At 41.6% G+C, this 17,324-nt stretch overlaps 2 protein-coding genes across 16 annotated transcripts; both read right to left on the bottom strand.

The window, feature by feature from the left end:
- Window positions 1-226: 226 nt before the first annotated feature.
- LOC306783949 (nuclear pore complex protein Nup107-like) lies at window positions 227-4,843 on the bottom strand. Of its 5 annotated transcripts, none has more exons than XM_079297371.1 (5): window positions 4,758-4,835; window positions 1,613-1,785; window positions 1,418-1,506; window positions 1,154-1,232; window positions 227-675 (listed from the first exon to the last, which is right to left on the bottom strand). In XM_079297371.1, exons 3-5 carry the CDS (start codon window positions 1,486-1,488, stop codon window positions 538-540), a joined length of 288 nt encoding a protein of 95 aa, XP_079153497.1. In that variant the 5' UTR covers window positions 1,489-1,506; window positions 1,613-1,785; window positions 4,758-4,835; the 3' UTR covers window positions 227-537. The 5 variants fall into 5 exon arrangements, 4 of the variants coding, with proteins under 4 accessions (XP_079153497.1, XP_079153494.1, XP_079153496.1 ...); XR_013772326.1 differs by adding an exon at window positions 3,453-3,538 and having other exon boundaries at window positions 259-675; window positions 1,154-1,506; window positions 1,613-1,696; window positions 4,758-4,843; XM_079297368.1 differs by lacking the exon at window positions 4,758-4,835 and adding an exon at window positions 3,453-4,749 and having other exon boundaries at window positions 262-675; window positions 1,613-1,696.
- Window positions 4,844-7,547: 2,704 nt separating this feature from the next.
- On the bottom strand, window positions 7,548-16,918 carry LOC306783948 (E3 ubiquitin-protein ligase Mdm2-like). 11 transcript variants are annotated; one of them, XM_079297367.1, is made up of 15 exons: window positions 15,966-16,089; window positions 14,193-14,227; window positions 13,844-13,908; window positions 13,691-13,765; window positions 13,475-13,608; window positions 13,337-13,386; window positions 13,185-13,243; window positions 12,767-12,845; window positions 12,506-12,690; window positions 12,308-12,439; window positions 10,762-12,193; window positions 8,922-9,005; window positions 8,727-8,815; window positions 8,463-8,541; window positions 7,548-7,984 (listed from the first exon to the last, which is right to left on the bottom strand). In XM_079297367.1, exons 3-11 carry the CDS (start codon window positions 13,889-13,891, stop codon window positions 12,074-12,076), a joined length of 882 nt encoding a protein of 293 aa, XP_079153493.1. In that variant the 5' UTR covers window positions 13,892-13,908; window positions 14,193-14,227; window positions 15,966-16,089; the 3' UTR covers window positions 7,548-7,984; window positions 8,463-8,541; window positions 8,727-8,815; window positions 8,922-9,005; window positions 10,762-12,073. The 11 variants fall into 11 exon arrangements, with proteins under 11 accessions (XP_079153493.1, XP_079153490.1, XP_079153484.1 ...); XM_079297364.1 differs by having other exon boundaries at window positions 8,463-8,521; XM_079297358.1 differs by having other exon boundaries at window positions 8,463-8,517.
- Window positions 16,919-17,324: the final 406 nt, after the last annotated feature.

Raw genomic sequence — 17,324 nt, 5'->3', positions numbered from 1 at the left:
CCCTTACCTAACCCTAACCCCCTAACCCTAACCCTAACCCTAACCCCTAACCCTAACCCCCTAACCCCCTAACCCTAACCCCCTAACCCCTAACACTAACCCTAACCCTAACCCCTAACCCTAACCCCTAACCCTAACCCCTAACCCTAACCCTAACCCTAACCCTAACCCTTAGCCGAATTCTGACACTTTGTGTTGACAACTGCCGTTAAACTGGTGTTAAACCATTCAAACTTTGAAGAACTATTTAAAAAGAACATCGGAAACATTTACATTTGTCGCATTAACAATTGTTAATTGTTTTGATTTTCATCCTCAGTTACATACAATTTACCCTTTTGGTGTCAGAAATGTCTCTAAAGTGTGACGAAGACTGGAGCCCCTCACGGGAGGACGACGACGACGGGGGAGAGCAGGGCCAGGAGGCCGAGGAGGCCGGTCAGTCCTGCACGCTGACGCATCACAAGCGGCAACACACGGGAGAGAAACCGTTCAAGTGCTCCGAGTGCGACAAGTGTTACACTCGGAAGGCTCAGCTCATGAGACACGCTCAAAAACACACCGGTGAGAGGGGTTCTTCTGCAGAACGCTGAGCAGCAGGAAGTTGAGGCGAGGGAGACACAGAGAGCGCAGCGCCGCCATCTGGTGGCTGCGCTCGGAATCCGGCTCAGAGTCCTGAAAAACACAGAACAAACAATTTACGAACCAAACAAACGTGCAAACAATCGCAACTTATTGCTTCTATAAGTCAATTAGACAAAATAAATCCCATGATTTCAGATGTTATTAAGGCCTATTAAGAGGTGATTTTAACATTTCCTGCCCCGCTAATCGAGTTTAACCGCGTCTAGATTGCATATGTGCATCCTTTTGCGACTGCAGCTTTATATTGAATGCATAGATACAGAGAACTCTCCGCCATGAAGGGAACAAGCGATATTCCCAAAATGGCAAACTATTCCTTGAAATTTTAGACCCAGGAACTGTGGAACCAGAGGCGCTAAACCAGGAACATAAAGGGCCTTTTTAAGCAGCTGACGATATCGTACATAAACTAAATTTAGTTTCTGGTTCCTTTGGTTGAAACACAGGTTTAGTTTCTGGTTCCCTGAGAGAACGTTTGGTTCTCACGCGTGGCGTCGTAAACACTTACCTGTCTGTTGTCGATCATCCAGCCTCCGTCTACGAACAGCAGCACGTTGTAGATTCTTTCTTTCACATATGAAATGAAACTGATATGTCAGTTATGCAAACGATCAAATCCCATTCATGCAAACGTCCTCGTGAACAGATTGCAAAATGAAATGAGCAATTTTCGACATGTTTGTCCAGAAAGTTTGTACACAGCAAGATAAGAAAACTGTAAATGTTCCAGCATGATGTCCAATGACCGTGTGTGTGTGTGTGTGTGTCTCACCATACTGCTGAGGGCGTTTCTGGGTGTGTATCGAGGCGTTCGGCCTCCCGGAGCCAAAATGGAGGAAACATCTGGAACTCTGGGAGTTACTGAGAGAAAAAAAAGACATGAGGCGAGAGAGGGGAGTTAGTAAAATATGGAGATGTTTGATGTTAGAAGATCAACAATAATCAGCTGTGGGTGTGTGTGTCGTACCAGCCTGTCTGAACAGAGGAGTGTTCCTCAGCAGGGAGCGTGCTGGTGTTACGGTGGACAGGACGGGGCTGCTGGGCGACGGGACTGAGACCAGCAGTCAGGAAAACAACAACAACACTGGCAGCTCTGGGCCCCGTTCCACGTAAGTGCTTCAGCAAAGTCGATCAAATGTCCTATGAGCCAGAAAGAGCCTCTTTTTACTCCGCTGACGAGCAGGAGATGATCATGAACGCATATGAGGATTTCAAGACCGTAATCACGGCAAAATCTAACACCGCCACCGCTGCGAGGGCGAGACAGGAAGCACGGCAAAACATCACAGACAAGTTAAATGCGTCAGTGTTGGGAAAATGTATCAGCTAATTTTAATGCCTCATCACCCCAACCAATCACATGACATGTCTTTAATGTGCTGCTGGCAGTAGACTTCATGATGCATCATCCAATGAGATCTACAGCGACAATAATGATCTCAACTCTTTCAGAATAAGTAGAGAAAAACAAGCCCAACGAGGATCTGATACTCATTAATATGAGGATATATGTACTGTATGCCCTTATGTATCATGTAGCCTACTATATCTATGTATATATATATTACATATATACATATATGTGTGTGTATATATATATATATATGTATGTGTAGATTACCATATAGAACTAGTTTGAATATGTGTGTGTGTGAGAGAATCTGTTTATGGGCGGATCAGTATGTGTATTATTCATAATCAGACATTCAATCAATTGCAGCAGTGAAAAGAAATAGTGTGTGATTCTCTCTATTCTTATCATGAGTCCACCTTAATCATGTTCTACAGTAATGATGTGCTGGTGTACTAATAACAGTCATATCATTATGAGTGCTTTAACCTCATGTATGCAACCAGCCATCAAGAGGACATGAGAGCAAGTACACACTAAGCACACACACAATTCAGAATGCTGAGTCAGCACAATATGTGCCATAATGTAATGAACACATCCTTATGGATGTGTTCATTTATTCATTTATTAAGCGCCAAATGAACTGTACGAACAGCACGGCATGCAGCGGCTTTCCCCATGTTCTCCGCATCGCAGACACTGTACTAAAATGTAGCACTCGCAGAACAGCACAAGGCTGCATCCAGTCTGAGACAGTCAGTGCTCGGCTGGGCGTGTGGTGTTCAATGTCTGCTCCAGAAGCTCTGTAAATAAATGATTCCTTGTGGGCAGAATGGATAGCGCTCGTATAGGAAGTCATCATGATGTGATGACGGATCTTGGCGATGTGGAAGAAGTCTCTCCCTATAAAACGCTCATCTAACTAATATCCTCCTTCATCAGTGGATCTCTGAGGAAGGGAGCTGCACATTAATGCAACAGAGGCTTCTTAGTTTGCTCCGCTGGTTTTAAGGATCACCGCGTGTCTCACTTTACATGCATTTCCGGAACTCCCGTATAACCCCCAGTATATGCGCAAGTCCGTATGTGACGGGAGCTGCCATGTTTTCCGGGGGAGTGACCAGCTTATCCAGCTACCGTCACTGAGCCTGCGCTGGAGCAGGTTCAAGCTTTTGGATGCGTTGCCATGGTGATTTTGCCGAACTTGCTTCGTGGAACCGAAAAGCCTGATCTACATCATCTTATCCTGAAAAGTATCCGGCTAACTAAGTTAGACACGTACGTGGAACGGGGCCCAGACGTCATTAATGAATGCTGACAGGTCTCCACCTCACAGAAACACTTGTTGTATTTGAGCATTCATAACTTTTTACATCCTACCAATGGTCTGAATCCAGTTGAAGACATTTAACCTGAAGCTAAACACACACAGTCTCTCCCAGCTGAAGGATACAAGCCACCGTCGTCTTCCTCCTCCTTCGTGCAGCGATCGTCACCTCGTCATCTCGAACCACCGGAGACAGCAGCTCACCCTGACCCCTGGAAGGAAAGACGAGTACGCAAATACACACGCAACACATACTACTTCTTACCACTGAAAGTATCATGTACCATTCTTCGTTTTATTCAATACCTTTCATTGCAGCACAAAAACTTGAATCATATCCCTATATTTCATATTTTAATGTTCATTAGATGATGAAACGTTATGGTAAAATAAACTTAATTTCTGAGTTGCTTCTAGATGGAAGACCGTAAAGGACTCGAGTGTTTTAGTCAAAGAACCCTTTATTGTGGCAGCGTTTACGTATTGAGCTTGAAGCAGAAGAAGTTCTTTGCTTGTAATGAAACGTAAGAAGTTCTGTTGATGTGAGACAAATGTTTCACCACTGAAACTGTACTTTTGTACGTTTCTAGCAGTCTCGTATGTGTTCGACCAGCTGGAAGACGTACTTTAGTAGAAGTAGTAGAGTAACTCTGTTACAAGTCAATTCTACTTCAGTGAAAAGTATCTAAGAATACCTATAGTCATTATGCAGAAAGGCTCATTTCTAAATCATAAACAATATCTTGATAGATTTTAAATATGAATGCAATAATGTGTTCATCACTAACCGTGGAGCTACTTTTAAAGAATACTGCTGAGTATCTTAAACTATAATAATACATCATAATATATTTGTTAATTTGTATTTTTGAATGAATAATCTGTGTAACAAACTACGACATTTCCCTCTGAAGAGTAGTGGAGTAACATTAGAAGTATACAGTAGCAGAAAATGGAAGTACAAGTACCTCAAATTGTATTGTACAATAGTAAATGCACTTAAGTACTAATACATAACGTAACTAACTAGTTAACTAACTATTCATTAACAGCTGAAAGCACTCCCTGATAGACAGTAATACCAACTGTACTAACGACAATAAACAGCTGTTTGTTGTTAGTTCATTCAGCGGTGATAATTTAAACTTTGTGTAATCAATAACAGATCATACATATATATTATCTCCAATAACTGACCGAGAACCACGTGTTTAGCGATGGTTAAAACATGTCAATAGTACACAAACCAGCATTTATCCTGATTAGCATCAGCATGGATTATGAACGGTTTAGTTAGCCACCAGCTAACACAGTAAAGTAGCCGCAATAGCAGGCTAAATAACAAGCTAACGGTTCGACGGGAATAATTAAAAATATAACAACATGTGTATAAGATGATTCATGTTCAAAACCCAGTGAAATGTAATTTACCAGTCCATGATAGTGGTCTACAAATTCCCGCTTCACGAGGATTGACAGGATTCTTCTTCGTGATAATTGATTCTTCTTCGTCTTCTTCTTCTTTTGCTTTCTCGGTAGATTGGATGCCGTGAGACACTATGCTGCCCCTATAGTTCAGTGCTTATATACTGCATTCCCACTGATGTAAACATGTAGAAATATTGTAAAAATTTAAAACAAAACTTCAGTAAAAGGATGTAAGCATAATCAGGAAAATTACACGTTTTATTTTAAACGTTTTGGTTTTTTTTTTACACGTTTTGTACGCAAACAACGGACGTGCATCACGTGTCGTTCACGTGATGTCACAAAGGCTTGAAATAGAACGATGCGCTGCGTCCGTTGTTTGCGTTCTGTCTCGGGATTCTGCTATGTCACGTGATCGCCTTTGATCTCGCTGAGTCCGTTGTTTGCGTTCTAGAACCTCTGTGCGTCACCTCTGTGTTCTAGAACCTCTGTGACGTCATCTCTGTGACGTCACGTGATCGCCGTTGATGTCTTTCACAGACACTTGTCATAGTACCCCAGTGCCTGAGTTTAGAGTGATAATCACAGACCTTTACCTGAGATCCTTACAGAGAGTTAGACTACAATGACATTAGCAATGGATAAACAGAAACCTCATCATTTGAATGATGAACTGATAATCATGTCCCTGACACAACCCAAAAAGCCCAACACAGGCTGCAAGTTCTCTTCTGTGGGCAAAGCCATCTCCAACATCTTCATGTGTGGAAAGGAGGTTCGGGAAACAATCTCCATGGATAGAGCAGAAACATCACAGACAGAGGGGGTGTGTTCAGCTGATGAACTTTCTGAACCTTGGCCAGGTGCAACAGCACAGGAAGAACTAAAGAAAAGGTCAGTTCAGGTATTCGTGGATGCGCTGGTTTCGCGGATATTCAGGAAAACAAAACTGACCTGGAACACTGCAGACCCCGAGGCCATCACTATGCGTCTGTTTGACAGAACGTGGATCGAAGTCCATGATATCGATTTTGATCCAACAACATTAAAAAATCTTGACAAGGCCATTTTCAAGAAACTTTCTAGCCATTGGGGCAATTCAAGAAAGGTGCTGTTGGCCATGAAATTAGAGGAACAAGAACTTGGGAACTGCGTTGCCTTCTATGTCAAATATTACCTGACACGACCCAAAAAGCCCAACACCGTCTGCAAGTTCTTCTCGTCTGTGGGCAAAGCCATCTCCAACATCTTTATATGTGGAAAGGAGGTTCGGGAAACAATCTCCATGGATAGAGCAGAAACATCACAGACAGAGGGGGTGTGCTCAGCTGATGAACTTTCTGAACCTTGGCCAGATGCAACGGCACAGGAAGAACTGAAGAACGCAGATTCTCATTCAATATCTGACTCAGAATATTGGGCCGCATATACTCCACCTTGGCCAGGTGCAACGGCACAGGAAGAACTGAAGACCGCAGATTCTCATTCAATATCTGACTCAGAATATTGGGCCGCATATACTCCACCTTGGCCAGGTGCAACGGCACTGGAAGAACTAAAGAACGCAGATTAGTTCAGGTATTCGTGGAGGAACTGGTTTCGCGGATATCAGAAAAAACAAATCTGAACTGGACCAAGTGAAGAGCCTGTAATTAATCTGGGCATCACTCCCCTTCACAGAGGTCCAACTTCCTTATTAGGACATCTGATAACTTCTACTGTGATAGTAGAAGTTTTATTATTATTAGGACAACTGATAACTTCTACTGTGATAGTAGAAGTTTTATTATTATTAGGACATGTGAACTTCTACTGTGATAGTAGAAGTTTTATTATTATTAGGACATGTGAACTTCTACTGTGATAGAAGTTTTATTATTATTAGGACATGTGAACTTCTACTGTGATAGAAGTTTTATTATTATTAGGACATGTGAACTTCTACTGTGATAGTAGAAGTTTTATTATTATTAGGACATGTGAACTTCTACTGTGATAGAAGTTTTATTATTATTAGGACATGTGAACTTCTACTGTGATAGAAGTTTTATTATTATTAGGACATCTGAACTTCTACTGTGATAGAAGTTGACAGATGTCCTCATAATAATACCTTAATATGAATAAATTTGCAGTAATAGTAATATTTCCATTGTTTTTATTTATTACACGCCATATCATAAGATACATCCATGTTTAATATGTATACACTTCATGTAGTGTGTGCCTATTACAATTACATGATATACATTACCTTATTATATCGTGTATATTGTATTCATTCGAGGTACTGTAATTGCTCTTTTAATGTATTGTCATAGCAGAAGCCAGCATGTAACTCAGGTAATTTGAAAACAGGGATTTTAAAAGTGATCAATAATGCTTTTCCTGCTGTGAAAAGCCTAAATGTTAAGACTCAAAATATGTAATTTCTTCTCGAAATATTGTGATGGTTTCCCCCCTAACAATTCTGACTTCATTCACAAAATGACTTTTTTTTCCTTGACAAATATACTCTTAAAATCTAACTTCTTACTGTAATATTTATGACTTAACTCTCGTCATTTTTCAGTAGCCCGAATACCGTGGCATTACATTAAAGGCTCTCTGTGCTCTTATCATGAACCCATGTCCATTTATCATCCGTAAACAACTCTGTAGTCCTCACAATTTAATTAGATGGAAGCCACAAAACACCAACAACATTGAACTGTTTGCTCTGGCGTTTAGATCATTCACAGCTCTATAGCACCAGAATCATTAAGACCTTCAAATTCAATTTACACAAAACCATTGCAGGAAAACACAGGCTTTTATTGAGGGAAAAAGATCAACAAAAAACAACAGTGATTCAAACACTGCTCAGTGTGTGTGTGTACACGGCTGTAACTCGTAGCCCAGCGGGTCGAGTCCTCGGTCCAGAAGAGAGAGCGACGACTCCCTCAACTTCTGGAGAAACCTCCTCAGCTCCTCTTTGGAGAAAACCTGAATTTGTGGGCAGAAACATGAACTCACTGTTCCCATAACTCAACGTACAGGGCCGATCAAATCTCTCCAGCTACCTGGTAGAGGCGGTGCTGGTCCGATGAGATGATGTCAGCGAGGCGCAGCGCCTCCTGGTCTCTGGAGGAGTTCTGCAGAACGCTGAGCAGCAGGAAGTTGAGGCGAGGGAGACACAGAGAGCGCAGCGCCGCCATCTGGTGGCTGCGCTCGGAATCCGGCTCAGAGTCCTGAAAAACACAGAACAAACAATTTACGAACCAAACAAACGTGCAAACAATCGCAACTTATTGCTTCTATAAGTCAATTAGACAAAATAAATCCCATGATTTCAGATGTTATTAAGGCCTATTAAGAGGTGATTTTAACATTTCCTGCCCCGCTAATCGAGTTTAACCGCGTCTAGATTGCATATGTGCATCCTTTTGCGACTGCAGCTTTATATTGAATGCATAGATACAGAGAACTCTCCGCCATGAAGGGAACAAGCGATATTCCCAAAATGGCAAACTATTCCTTGAAATTTTAGACCCAGGAACTGTGGAACCAGAGGCGCTAAACCAGGAACATAAAGGGCCTTTTTAAGCAGCTGACGATATCGTACATAAACTAAATTTAGTTTCTGGTTCCTTTGGTTGAAACACAGGTTTAGTTTCTGGTTCCCTGAGAGAACGTTTGGTTCTCACGCGTGGCGTCGTAAACACTTACCTGTCTGTTGTCGATCATCCAGCCTCCGTCTACGAACAGCAGCACGTTGTAGATTCTTTCTTTCACATATGAAATGAAACTGATATGTCAGTTATGCAAACGATCAAATCCCATTCATGCAAACGTCCTCGTGAACAGATTGCAAAATGAAATGAGCAATTTTCGACATGTTTGTCCAGAAAGTTTGTACACAGCAAGATAAGAAAACTGTAAATGTTCCAGCATGATGTCCAATGACCGTGTGTGTGTGTGTGTGTGTCTCACCATACTGCTGAGGGCGTTTCTGGGTGTGTATCGAGGCGTTCGGCCTCCCGGAGCCAAAATGGAGGAAACATCTGGAACTCTGGGAGTTACTGAGAGAAAAAAAAGACATGAGGCGAGAGAGGGGAGTTAGTAAAATATGGAGATGTTTGATGTTAGAAGATCAACAATAATCAGCTGTGGGTGTGTGTGTCGTACCAGCCTGTCTGAACAGAGGAGTGTTCCTCAGCAGGGAGCGTGCTGGTGTTACGGTGGACAGGACGGGGCTGCTGGGCGACGGGACTGAGACCAGCAGTCAGGAAAACAACAACAACACTGGCAGCTCTGGGCCCCGTTCCACGTAAGTGCTTCAGCAAAGTCGATCAAATGTCCTATGAGCCAGAAAGAGCCTCTTTTTACTCCGCTGACGAGCAGGAGATGATCATGAACGCATATGAGGATTTCAAGACCGTAATCACGGCAAAATCTAACACCGCCACCGCTGCGAGGGCGAGACAGGAAGCACGGCAAAACATCACAGACAAGTTAAATGCGTCAGTGTTGGGAAAATGTATCAGCTAATTTTAATGCCTCATCACCCCAACCAATCACATGACATGTCTTTAATGTGCTGCTGGCAGTAGACTTCATGATGCATCATCCAATGAGATCTACAGCGACAATAATGATCTCAACTCTTTCAGAATAAGTAGAGAAAAACAAGCCCAACGAGGATCTGATACTCATTAATATGAGGATATATGTACTGTATGCCCTTATGTATCATGTAGCCTACTATATCTATGTATATATATATTACATATATACATATATGTGTGTGTATATATATATATATATGTATGTGTAGATTACCATATAGAACTAGTTTGAATATGTGTGTGTGTGAGAGAATCTGTTTATGGGCGGATCAGTATGTGTATTATTCATAATCAGACATTCAATCAATTGCAGCAGTGAAAAGAAATAGTGTGTGATTCTCTCTATTCTTATCATGAGTCCACCTTAATCATGTTCTACAGTAATGATGTGCTGGTGTACTAATAACAGTCATATCATTATGAGTGCTTTAACCTCATGTATGCAACCAGCCATCAAGAGGACATGAGAGCAAGTACACACTAAGCACACACACAATTCAGAATGCTGAGTCAGCACAATATGTGCCATAATGTAATGAACACATCCTTATGGATGTGTTCATTTATTCATTTATTAAGCGCCAAATGAACTGTACGAACAGCACGGCATGCAGCGGCTTTCCCCATGTTCTCCGCATCGCAGACACTGTACTAAAATGTAGCACTCGCAGAACAGCACAAGGCTGCATCCAGTCTGAGACAGTCAGTGCTCGGCTGGGCGTGTGGTGTTCAATGTCTGCTCCAGAAGCTCTGTAAATAAATGATTCCTTGTGGGCAGAATGGATAGCGCTCGTATAGGAAGTCATCATGATGTGATGACGGATCTTGGCGATGTGGAAGAAGTCTCTCCCTATAAAACGCTCATCTAACTAATATCCTCCTTCATCAGTGGATCTCTGAGGAAGGGAGCTGCACATTAATGCAACAGAGGCTTCTTAGTTTGCTCCGCTGGTTTTAAGGATCACCGCGTGTCTCACTTTACATGCATTTCCGGAACTCCCGTATAACCCCCAGTATATGCGCAAGTCCGTATGTGACGGGAGCTGCCATGTTTTCCGGGGGAGTGACCAGCTTATCCAGCTACCGTCACTGAGCCTGCGCTGGAGCAGGTTCAAGCTTTTGGATGCGTTGCCATGGTGATTTTGCCGAACTTGCTTCGTGGAACCGAAAAGCCTGATCTACATCATCTTATCCTGAAAAGTATCCGGCTAACTAAGTTAGACACGTACGTGGAACGGGGCCCAGACGTCATTAATGAATGCTGACAGGTCTCCACCTCACAGAAACACTTGTTGTATTTGAGCATTCATAACTTTTTACATCCTACCAATGGTCTGAATCCAGTTGAAGACATTTAACCTGAAGCTAAACACACACAGTCTCTCCCAGCTGAAGGATACAAGCCACCGTCGTCTTCCTCCTCCTTCGTGCAGCGATCGTCACCTCGTCATCTCGAACCACCGGAGACAGCAGCTCACCCTGACCCCTGGAAGGAAAGACGAGTACGCAAATACACACGCAACACATACTACTTCTTACCACTGAAAGTATCATGTACCATTCTTCGTTTTATTCAATACCTTTCATTGCAGCACAAAAACTTGAATCAAATCCCTATATTTCATATTTTAATGTTCATTAGATGATGAAACGTTATGGTAAAATAAACTTAATTTCTGAGTTTCTTCTAGATGGAAGACCGTAAAGGACTCGAGTGTTTTAGTCAAAGAACCCTTTATTGTGGCAGCGTTTACGTATTGAGCTTGAAGCAGAAGAAGTTCTTTGCTTGTAATGAAACGTAAGAAGTTCTGTTGATGTGAGACAAATGTTTCACCACTGAAACTGTACTTTTGTACGTTTCTAGCAGTCTCGTATGTGTTCGACCAGCTGGAAGACGTACTTTAGTAGAAGTAGTAGAGTAACTCTGTTACAAGTCAATTCTACTTCAGTGAAAAGTATCTAAGAATACCTATAGTCATTATGCAGAAAGGCTCATTTCTAAATCATAAACAATATCTTGATAGATTTTAAATATGAATGCAATAATGTGTTCATCACTAACCGTGGAGCTACTTTTAAAGAATACTGCTGAGTATCTTAAACTATAATAATACATCATAATATATTTGTTAATTTGTATTTTTGAATGAATAATCTGTGTAACAAACTACGACATTTCCCTCTGAAGAGTAGTGGAGTAACATTAGAAGTATACAGTAGCAGAAAATGGAAGTACAAGTACCTCAAATTGTATTGTACAATAGTAAATGCACTTAAGTACTAATACATAACGTAACTAACTAGTTAACTAACTATTCATTAACAGCTGAAAGCACTCCCTGATAGACAGTAATACCAACTGTAATAACGACAATAAACAGCTGTTTGTTGTTAGTTCATTCAGCGGTGATAATTTAAACTTTGTGTAATCAATAACAGATCATACATATATATTATCTCCAATAACTGACCGAGAACCACGTGTTTAGCGATGGTTAAAACATGTCAATAGTACACAAACCAGCATTTATCCTGATTAGCATCAGCATGGATTATGAACGGTTTAGTTAGCCACCAGCTAACACAGTAAAGTAGCCGCAATAGCAGGCTAAATAACAAGCTAACAGTTCGACGGGAATAATTAATCGTCACACTTGGCACAGCGCCAGTAGTCCTGAGAGAGACAACGCGCACACACACACACACACACACTTAGACCCACAGTGTGTAACACGTTGTATTGTGTGCGTTGGTGCGTAGACTCACAGCTTCAGTGATCTCCGTGTCTTCATCGAAGGAGTCGTTGTCCTCAACTATGGTGACCTCGTACACCTGGAACAGATTCACCAGAGAGATGCTTTGATTTCAAACTGTTTGGATAGAAAATAATGACGTTGTCTTGAGGAGGACTTGAATGTTAGAACTTCAGAGGTTCGGGGTGTTGACCTGGTCGTCTGCAGACAGAGAGGCGTCGTCTTCATTGTAGTCGTCAGAGTCCACGGACTCCACCTCAAACTCTACGCTGAAGTTGTCGCTGTCTGAGTCCGAGGCTGCAACCGTGACCTCCGACCTCCCGGACTAAAACACACACCGTTACAACCAAATACAACATCAGCTAAATAAAAGTGTGTGTGTAATACTCACTGTGCTGTGAGAGTCTGACGATTGGCTGCTGAGTCTGTCCCGAACACTCGCCAGGCCTCCAATCACACACCACGACAGGCTGTCGTCAAAGGTCAGGGAGTAGCTGTCAGACCGCCTCCTCTTCCTTCCTTCCCCTCCCTCTTCCTTCTCCTCTTCTTCGTCGCCCTCTAGCCTGTCAGAGGGCCCTGAGGAGATGAAGTAGAGTTTATCACAGGTTCTGTGTTCATGAGCGATAATGAGGAGGCGGGAGGAGAAACTCACCTGGGTCACTGCTCCTGCAGCTCCTCCTCCTCCTCCCTCCTCCGTCTGGTGATGAAGAGCGACTTTCTGAAGCTGCCTCCTAAAAGCAAAAACACATTCAGTGTTAAAAATATTGTTTACAACTCAAACCAGACTGTCTTAAAGCTGTGACCGTCGTCCATCTTACTCCCTGTAGGACACTGTGTGCTACGTGTTCTTAAAGCGTTGCAGTCTTCTACTAAACTCTGCAGAATTAAGTTTGTTACTTACAAAAAATTGGATTTTCAAGCATTGCTTCATGCATGTTGATATAGTAGACTTTATTCTAAGGAAAGGGAACCCAAAAGTCTAATATGCTCAAAACAAAACAATTATGTCTGACGCGCTCCTAAAACATCCAAAGCTCCCAGCTGTATTATCATTATATCATTCGTCTTACCTCTGTCACTCTGTCGGTCTGGGTGTCACTGTGAGCTTCACTCGAGCTCGGTGGCGACTCTGAGAAAGAGAGAATCTGGTTTAGTCTGACAGATGGAAAGAGGAAGCTAAGAAGAGAGGAGAAATAGAACAGAGAGAAATAATCCGTCCCACCGTGGTTCTTCACGGCCACCAGGTTCTTAGTGATCATAGCGAACAGAGCTCTGAAAACACATAAATCATGTGTTATACTATTATATGAATCAGCCTTTTAATCATCTACTTCCTGTTCTGTGTGTGTTTATTTCTCACCGTGGCTCTTTAACAGAGAAGCTGTCGACTCCCAGCACCCGCCCCAGTGCATCCTGGGAGCAGTGGACGATGTGCTGCTGCTTCTGGTCATACAGCTGCTTCTGGATGATGTACTGACCCAGGTAGAACATCACCTGTGAGACAGACCATCACAGATGCATCATGGGAGACATGCAGAACATCAGCTCCTGACTGTATAAATGCAGTTTTTTGTACCTCCTTCATGGTGAAAACTTCTTTCGTGGCGCCTGCATCTCGCAGCAAAGTCTGGAACTCTACCTTTGGTCTCACCTAAACACACACAGACAGAGGTTAAAGTTCATTCAAACCCTGAAACAACCAGTGACTGAGTTAACTAGTCTCCCTCACCAGTTTGTTGTCGTCGTCGTCTGTGTTGAGCTCCTGATCAGCAGACATTGTGACGCTGATGGTTTCTGCTCAGAAAGACACAAACCGGTAGTTAGAACCTCATAGAATACTATTTAACATCTGTATGACACAGTAAGACGAAAAACTAGAAATATAGAACCTAAACATGCGCTAGAAAGTGGATGGATTCATTAACTGATAAAATTATCATTTTAGATTTACAACCAAAATGACGCCGACAGCAAGCAGGAAAAAAATGGTTACGCTTATAAAATATTACATTAAATAAATGCTACGGGTTGTTTCTGTACTTTTTTTGACATAAATCAGATATAAATGAAAGTCTTACCGGTATATACAGAGTAGAAGTATCAGCAGTGCATCCTGTGCAATGGAAGAAGAGAGTGCAGTCAGAGTGGATCAGAGCAGCAGACTCTTATAGACCTGCTCAGACATGTCAGGACTAGACCAGCCCAAGTGGCCCAGCCTAGCGCCTATCAGAGCCTGACAGGGCCACTCAGTGCTGAGTCAGCAGCAGCTGATTTTATCACAGCTGTAGACATGACGGTACTAGTCCAGGATGACTCATCGCTGTCAACCATCAGATAACCAGGCTAACCACAGTAATGACACGAACTAGTGTGAACCAGGGCCAAAGAGTGCTAAATCCAGGACCGTCCTCCTCTGGCTTCAAGGGGAATGGAGAAGTAGAAAACAATCCAATGATAAACTCATCATTTCCCCAATTAATTAAATTTAGTCCCACCCCAAAAAACATTTAAAACATAGGTTTTTAATTTATTAAATACATTTCAAAACAGCAGACTGACTGGAAAGCCTGCAAGAGTAGTGGATGGTAGTAATAGTAATGGAAAAATATATATATTTGAAATAATCCATGTTATATGGGAAAATATAAAAATGGGGGAAAAAAAAAAACTGACTGGCCATCAGTCTGAGTGACTGTACAGAAACACTGACTGGTTCATATATATATATATATATATATATATATATATATATATATATATATATATATATATATATATATATATATATATATATATATATATATATATACTTTTTTTTTCTTCAGAACACCACATGTCCAGACTCAACCTCATGCGTTCCCTCATTTCGGGTGAATATGTCTGGCCATCAGTCTGAGTGACTGTACAGAAACACTGACTGGTTCACAGCTGACTAACATGCATGAGTCAGTCAGCTGTTTAAAAGTTTACATTACGACACGTGCAGGAGAAATATGCCTGGACTTGTCTCTGCAGCTCTGACTTCACGAAATAGATCTGATGAAGAAGACGTCACATTTAGCCTCCTTCTTCACCATTTCAGGATACAATCAAATGTACATAAATGGAGGATTAACCTGCAGAAACTTTTTCTTTAAAACAAGTGAAACTTTTAAGTTTCGCTTTCAATAGTCTGCTTTTCTGCAGATTCAACGTAGCATCTCTCTTATTTTAGTGAACTATTTATGTTAACGCTTTAGTGTTTAACGCTTATTAATAAGAACATCATAACAGCCACGTGTTCGCATGCAAAACACTGCTTCTGTGCATGAAAAAGCAAACTCTTGCATATTAGCTTTCAGGCTAAAAACACAGTAACGTTACTCACTTCCAACTTAATGTTAGGGCATCGCAGCATTCACAATAACCATTTAAGAATCACCCCCAAATTAAATTAAACTGTGTGTCAGAGCAGATTAGCTTGGTAACTAGCAATAAATATGCTAGTTAGCGTTAGCTAATTCAATTTAAATATATTTAAGATTAGCTACCGTTACCTTGTGTAAAACAAATATAAACAAGGCTCTATGTGAACATAACGACACAAGCTGTGCGTAGAAGCTGCTTATTTAAGTTCCACAAGCTTAATAACAATTACAATTTATTTTTGTCTAACCGTGAGTTTGTTACCAGAACGAAGCCGCGTCGAGGCTCCTCTGTCCCGCTCTACTCAACCAAGAAAACACGAGGCTCCGCGGCCTGCTAGCATGATGCTAACCACCTGCTAACTTGTGCTACTGCTATTGCAGTACTACTACTCTGGCGTAGTTATATTTAGCCTTAAAATAATATCATATACACATATATCCTACCTTGACCGTTACTCTTAGTTAAATATCCTTCAACGGCGTTTATCCGTCAGTTGCTCTTCTAATAGTCGGAACAGTTTACTGTTCAGTTGCTCCTTCGGACACTTGTTCGTTGGGCGCTCCTAGTGGCAAAATATAGTAAAAATGTAATAATTTATATAATTATATTTTTTAATGTATACCCATTCGTCTGCATTTTTTATATGGTGGAACACTTGATTTAATAATTATACCTTAATGAGTACATTTGCAGTAACAGTAATATTTCCATTATGTTATGTTTCCAACATGTGTATAAGATGATTCATGTTTAAAATCCAGTGAAATGTCATTCAGCCTCCTGCCTTCAGGGAGAAGGTTCCGCAGTCTCCGTTCGAGCTCTACCCGGCTGAGGAACAGCTTCTTCCACCAGGCGGTCAGGATGCTGAACTCTCTCCCTCCCTCTCTCCTCTCGCCCCCCCTCTCTCCCCCCCTGCCATCTCTGCCATATCTCCCCTGACCTCTCTACCCTCCCCCTCACCCACCTTTCCCCACTGCCTCAAATGGAACATACCAGGACATCTACTCCCCCTCACACCCCTTCCCTCATCCAGCACCAGTCACTTTTTTTATTTATTTATTTAAATTTTATTCTCTGCTGCTACGAACATAAACCCCCCTCACACACCCTTCCCTCATCCAGCACCAGTCACTTTTTATTCTCTGCTGCTACTTGTTAATCCTTTAACTAGGCCCTTATGTTCTTAACTTTTTCTTTTTTTTTCCTTTTTTATTCTATTTTATTCTATTATATGTTATATGTCATGTCTATATTACACTGTGGGACTGCAAGAAACGGCATTTCGAATTTTCTGTATGCATAACACATGTGGAAACTTTGACAATAAAGTGAACTTTGAACTTTGAACTTTGAACTTGAACTTTACCAGTCCATGATAGTGGGCTACAAATTCCCGCTTCACGAGGATTGACAGGATTCTTCTTCGTGATAATTGATTCTTCTTCTTCTTCTTCTTCTTCTTCTTCTTCTTCTTCTTTTTTCTCGGTAGATTGGATGCCGTGAGACACTATGCTGCCCCTATAGTTCAGTGCTTATATACTGCATTCCCACTGATGTAAACATGTAGAAATATTGTAAAAATTTAAAACAAAACTTCAGTAAAAGTATGTAAGCATAATCAGGAAAATTACACGTTTTATTTTAAACGTTTTGGGTTTTTTTTTACACGTTTTGTACAACGGACGTGCATCACGTGTCGTTCACGTGATGTCACAAAGGCTTGAAATAGAACGATGCGCTGCGTCCGTTGTTTGCGTTCTGTCTCGGGATTCTGTTATGTCACGTGATCGCCTTTGATGTCG

The sequence above is a fragment of the Melanostigma gelatinosum genome (assembly GCF_949748355.1).
Source record: "Melanostigma gelatinosum genome assembly, contig: SUPER_10_unloc_2, whole genome shotgun sequence".
Lineage (NCBI taxonomy): Eukaryota > Metazoa > Chordata > Actinopteri > Perciformes > Zoarcidae > Melanostigma > Melanostigma gelatinosum.
Note: the sequence above shows the minus strand (reverse complement) of the source record. Positions and strands in the feature narration are given on the sequence as shown.